This window comes from Bison bison, unplaced genomic scaffold (genome assembly GCF_000754665.1).
Source record: "Bison bison bison isolate TAMUID 2011002044 unplaced genomic scaffold, Bison_UMD1.0 scf7180017864043, whole genome shotgun sequence".
NCBI classification, from domain to species: domain Eukaryota; kingdom Metazoa; phylum Chordata; class Mammalia; order Artiodactyla; family Bovidae; genus Bison; species Bison bison.
Window position 1 is genome coordinate 4,230,252 of NW_011494615.1, and position 6,190 is coordinate 4,236,441.

Genomic DNA, 6,190 nt, shown 5'->3' on the forward strand with positions numbered 1-6,190 from the left:
GGCCGGGCTGCGGTCGGGGTCCGGGCCGGGAGGGCACTCACCAGCGCGTGTTGTCGTGGAAGTGCTCCAGCACCGCGTAGCCGAAGAAGGACCCGGCAGGACCTTGGAAGCGCACTGGGCGCTGCGGGTCCAGGTTGTAGGCGCCCGCAGGGGTCCCTGCAGCCACCAACGCCAGGAGCAGCGCGCGGAGCCCCCCGGCGCCCCTCTGCGCCGCCGAGCCGCCCATCCCCAGCTGGCCGCCGCCCTCCCCTGAGCCCCGCGAGCAGGGCGCCGAGCGCGCCGGCGGAGGGGCCGAGGGGTCCGCCGACGGCCGAGAGTCTCCTGGGGGCCGGAACTCTGCGCTCGGGCTCAGGAGGGACGCGGTGCCGGGCTGGGGGGCGGTGGGCCGAGCGGGAGCCGTAGGACAGCACAGGGGCGGCCCGGAGCGGCCGGCGTCCTCTGTCCAGCCGAGAAGTGTGCGCGCTCGGAGCGAGTGGGTCCCGGGCCGGGCGGCGCTGGACTGCGGAGAGGCGCGCCCGCGGGGTGGGCGGCCTGAGTGGCCGGCGGCGGAACGGCGCAGCAGCGCTCCCTGCGGGCCGCGAGCCCGGCACCACCTCCCGCGGCCGCGGAGGAGCCCAGAGACCCGCCCCAGCGCCCAGTGTCCCCGGCGAGCCCTGGGCGCCGGGTCCTGAGCCCACCCTACTTGTATTTTGTGTTTTTACTCTTTATTTCTTGATATGTCTTTGTAGGAACCATTAATTTTATTAATTTTTTTAAAGAACCCACTTTTAACGTTAATGATTTCTGTAACGCATTTACTTTCCAATTTTAAAATTTTATCAATTTGTTTTTTACCTTTCTTTTCTTCTTTCTCTAGATTTGCAACATTTTTCTCTAGTACCATGAGATGAACGCTTAGATTTTTAGCCTTACGATTTTTCTTTTTCTAATATATATTATTTGTAATATGCATTATATATAAATATTATACTGCTCCTTGGAAGAAAAGCTATGACCAACCTAGACAGCATATTAAAATACAGAGTACTTACTTTGCCAACAAAGGTCTGTCTAGTCAAAGCTATGGTTTTTCCAGTAGTCATGTATGGATATGAGAGTTAGACCATAAAGAAAGGTGAGCGCCAAAGAATTGATGCTTTTGAACTGTGGTGTTGGAGAAGACTCCTGAGAATCCCTTGGACAGCAAGGAGATCCAACCAGTCCATCCTAAAGGAGATCAGTCCTGGGTGTTCATTGGAAGGACTGATGCTGAAGCTGAAACTCCAATATTTTGGCCACCTGATGCGAAGAGCTGACCCTGATGCTGGGAAAGATTGAAGGCAGGAGGAGAAGGGGACGACAGAGGATGAGATGCTTGGATGGCATCACTGACTCAATGGACATGAGTTTGAGTAAGCTCTGGGAGTTGGTGTGGACAGGGAAGCCTGGTGTGCTGCACTCCATGGGGTCTCAAAGAGTCAGACACGACTGAGCAACTGAACTGATGATACACGTGTACACACACACACTAAATTTCCCTGTGAGCACTGTTTGAGCTGTAATTCCACAAGTTCTAACATGTTGAAAATATGATGACAAATGTAGGCTTTTGTTGTTGTTCAGTCACTAAGTCCTGTATGACTCTTTGCCATCCCGTGGACTGTAGCCTTCCAGGCTCCTCTGTCCACATGCGCATTAAAAAAAAGGTATGAGGGAGTTCCCTGGTAGCCTAGTGGTTAGGATTCTGCGCTTTCACTACCATTGCCCAGGTTCAGTCCCCAGTCAGGGAACTGAGATCCAATGAGCCACAGATCATGTCCCCCTGACAAAATAATAACAATAATAGAGATGAGGAAACTAAGGCACCGAGGCTGAGTGATTTATCTGAGTGTCCCAGGATGAACAGCAAGGATTCAAAGAGAGGTCTGAGTGGGGAGAGGACAGGGATAATATGGGGGTGGAGGAGTGGGAGATACAAACTACTAGATGTAAAATATGCTTAAGGATGTATTTTGCAACATGGGGAACACAGTCAATATTTTATAATAATTGGAGTGCAACCTTTTGAAATTATATTTTTACAATTTTTAAAAGAATGGACATAATCAAAAAAATTGATAAAATATAAAACAAGTAAGCAATAAATAAAATTAATAATGCCCCCCCCAAAAAAGAGGTCTGGATGTTTACCTGAAACATTAGTTATGGTTACAGTTGAGATTGTGGGCTATTCTTGCTGACTTACACATCATCTATCCATCTATCTTCCTACTTACCTATCCACCATCTATCTATCCTTTTGTACTGCCTAAGTTGTCTACAGAGAGCCACCAATGGGATGTAGAAGATGCTCTATCCATAAAGCCAAAGCATTCATCAAAGTGAAATCCTGTTAGAATAGCCTGGCCTCTGTTGAGGGGCCGAAACTCACTTGCACTCCCAGCATAGGTTAAGGAGACCAGCCAACCTATGGAAGAAAGTTATCCTTACCATATTGTCAAAGAAGGGAGAGAAAGCAAAAGGGCCAAGATCATTCACAACCTGATAATCATTCTCTAAATGATTGATACTTGGCTTAATATGCTTGTTGATGTTAATTCTTCAGAAGTTGCCAACTTTATTTTTTTATGTAAGACAAACTACATTTCCACATGGTTTTGAAATCCAGAAAGTTCATAGGAAGGGCAAGTACTATCACCAAACCTTCAACTATAATAGCAGGCAGAGATTTAAACAAATACTTTACCATTGAATTATTTCATATGCCAAAAACTCCCACTGTTATTATCGAGTGCAATATTTCCAACCTGCTTCCATGCTCAAAACAAATGTTTTTTTCCAGAGATCCAAATTTAGTGAAACTGCTTTAAGTAACAACCATCAGTGTTAGAACAGGTAATGCCACATTTTTAAAACATGTCTTCAGTTCAGTTCAGTCTCTCAGTTGTGTCCAACTCTTTGCGACACCATGGACTGCAGCACACCTGTCCATCACCAACTCCCAGAGTTCACCCAAACTCATGTCCATTGAATCGGTGATGCCATCCAGCCATCTCATCCTCTGTCGTCCCCTTCTCCTCCTGCCCTCAATCTTTCCCAGCATCAAGGTCTTTTCCAATGAGTCAGCTCTTTGCATCAGATGGCCAAAGTATTGGAGTTTCAGCTTCAGCATCAGTCCTTCCAATGAACACCCAGGACTGATCTCCTTTAGGATGGACTGGTTGGATCTCCTTGCAGTCCAAGGGACTCTCGAGTCTTCTCCAACACCACAGTTCAAAAGTATCTATTCTTTGGCACTCAGTTTTCTTTAAACATGTCTTACCTCAATTTAAATATTAAGACTATCATGGCACTTGTCAAAAGATAAAAATTTTTGAATGGTATTTCTAGGTTGTGGTTTAGGGCAATGAGTAAGGAGCTCTGGTGCTTATAATCCCAGTGTGGTGGGTTGTTGGATGGATAGCCTGTGGAGGGTGCCAGGACAAAACCCCCACAGACTGGGTGGCTTAAACAACAACAATTAATTTTCTAACAGTTCTGAAGGCTGAAAGTCCAACCAACGTCAAGTTGCCAGCAGGGCTGGTGACTGGTGGGAGCTCTCCCCTTGCGCTGCAGCCAGCCACCTTCTTGCTGTGTGTCATTCAACCTCTTCCTCATGTAAATGCATGGAGAGAAAGCCAGCTCTCTGATGGGTCTTCTTATAAGGGCACTAATCCTATCGGGGAGGGGCTCCAGTCTTATGACCTCTTTTAACTTCAGTTACTTCCTTACTTGGAGTACAGTCACACTTGGGGGTTAGCACACACAAATTCTGGGGGGACACATACCTTCAGCTGTAACATCATATAGGTCACCTAGAGAAGTTACTAAACTCTCCAAGCCTCTATTTGTAAAGAGAGGATCACGGAGGTTGTTGTGGGCTTCAGTGACATATGCCTTGGAAAGCACACTGTACTGTGTTTGGCACATAGGAAGCAAGTGATAAATGTTAGCAATTTAATATTATTATGATGATGATGCAATTTATTTTACTGTTAGAAATAGCTGTCTGTATTTGGAGTAAAAGAGAAAAAATTCAAAACACTGTTCTTAATGCAGTTTCATGGTTAAGTGAGCAATTTTAGAACCTTCTTTGACTTAAAAGTTCAAGACCTCGGCTTCCCATGGCCTGGCAGCTATAACCTCATCCTCCTGTCGGTGGCCCACCCCAGCTGGGCTTCCTTCTCTACAGTCACTTTTGTAAATTGTCAAATCTGCCTCCAGATTTGACAAATTGTCAAATCAGCTTTCCAGATGTGAGCCACTAGTGGACGCTCCTGAAATATCCTCCTTAGTGATTTCCTGCAGCTGCTACCCACTGTTCTGAGGCTTTAAATGCAGTGTGTGCAATGCCTCTGTATGTGTGTGTGTGTGTGCGTGTGTGCGCGCGCACTACCTTTCCTCTGTTGCTCCTAAAAGGCTTCCCTGATAGCTCAGTTGGTAAAAAAAAAAAAAATCTGTCTGCAATCCAGACCACCCCCACCCAGCCATTTCAATCCCTTTCATAGTTATTAACTGCTTCCCTCACTGGAGTGCTTTCTGGAAGGGCTGGCTTCACTGGTTCAGCTCAAACACTCAGCAGCCTGCTAAGCCATTCGAGCTTGGAGGGGCACTTCCTCTTTCTGTATCATGTGGCATCACCTGAGGGTCTCGGGGGTACTCACCGGGTGGCAGAGCTTCTCCGAAGGACCCAGCACACCTTCACGCACGTGGCTGGTGCTCTGCTGGGAACGACTGAAAGTCTGAGCTTGGCTGGGACGTCAGCAGTGACACAGACACACAGCCTCTCCAACATGGACAGAACTGTCCACAGTTTCATTTCTAAAAAAATGGTCACGTGTTCCCCTCTGATGGTGGGACCTGGTGAACTTTCCCCAACACGCAAGCAGCAAAGATGCAAACCAAAGTGTCCTGACAACAATTGGCATATGTGGTCTGTACTGGTGGCCTTTCAAATACTGAGATTCTTCTACAGACACGAATGTTGCCCACAGGTTCCATTCAAGTTGGACAATAATGCATCAGTTACAGTCTCTCCTCTCAACACAGGTCTCCAGGAATGAGACAAATGTGGTTTTGATCCATAATAAAGTTGGAAGATCAGAAGGGGGTTTCCTTTTAGATAAGAAATCTTGAAAATCCCTGAAACATGGAAGTCAGTCTAATCAGATTTTGAAAGGAATCCTACGCTTAGGCACACATGGGAGAGGACTCTTCCTTAGAAGAGGAGATTGGGCAGTGGTTCCAATGATGCTCAAAATCTGAAGGTACCAGAGAGCAGGAAATAGCAGCTTAGAGCTCCAAATGGGGCATGAGCAGGGACACCAGAGTAGGAACTGCCAGGGCAGCATGCCCTGTCCTGTCCTCACTGCCCCTGGGACCAGGCAGCAGCAGTAGAGCTATCTGCTTCCATGTGGGACCACGAAGAATGAGTCTTTAGACAGTGTCCCAGGGGATGGATACACCAGGGACGCGTGAGGACTTCCTGCCCCCAAGAGAGCGCCCTCTGGTGGCACTGTGTTGACTCTCACCCCTCATCCTGGAGTGGGGCACGACAAGGCAAAAGACCAATCAACCAGGGTCCTCAAATATGACTTCTCAGCTAAGTATCAAAAGCAAGAATGACGTCACCCTCTTACTGTAACAATTATGCTGAGGAAACAAAGCTCATAGACTGAGCTGAACTGAATAATTGCTCTTATCAAGGAGATGCAAGATTCAGTTCAGTTCAGTCACTCAGTCGTGTCCGACGCTTTGCGACCCCATGAATTGCAGCACGCCAGGCCTCCCTGTCCATTACCAACTCCCGGAGTTCACTCAAACTCAGGTCCATCCAGTCGGTGATGCCATCCAGCCATCTCATCCTCTGTCGTCCCCTTCTCCTCCTGCCCCCAATCCCTCTCAGCATCAGGGTCTTTTCCAATGAGTCAACTCTTTGCATGAGGTGGCCAAAGTATTGCAGTTTCAGCTTTAGCATCAGTCCTTCCAATGAACACCCAGGACTGATCTCCTTTAGAATGGACTGGTTGGATCTCCTTGCAGTCCAAGGGACTCTCAAGAGTCTTCTCCAACATCACAGTTCAAAAGCATCAATTCTTCAGCGCTCAGCTTTCTTCACAGTCCAACTCTCACATCCATACATGACCACTGGAAAAACCATAGCCTTGACTAG

General features: G+C 47.6%; 1 protein-coding gene across 1 annotated transcript in view; it reads right to left on the bottom strand.

The window, feature by feature from the left end:
- ITGA9 (integrin, alpha 9) overlaps positions 1-512 on the bottom strand; it is a 369,261-nt gene extending 368,749 nt beyond the window's left edge. Inside the window, exon 1 of the mRNA XM_010835514.1 lies at positions 42-512. Coding sequence (XP_010833816.1) covers positions 42-226 — 185 coding nt within the window. The 5' untranslated portion in view covers positions 227-512. The remainder of the gene's footprint in view (positions 1-41) is intronic.
- Positions 513-6,190: the final 5,678 nt, after the last annotated feature.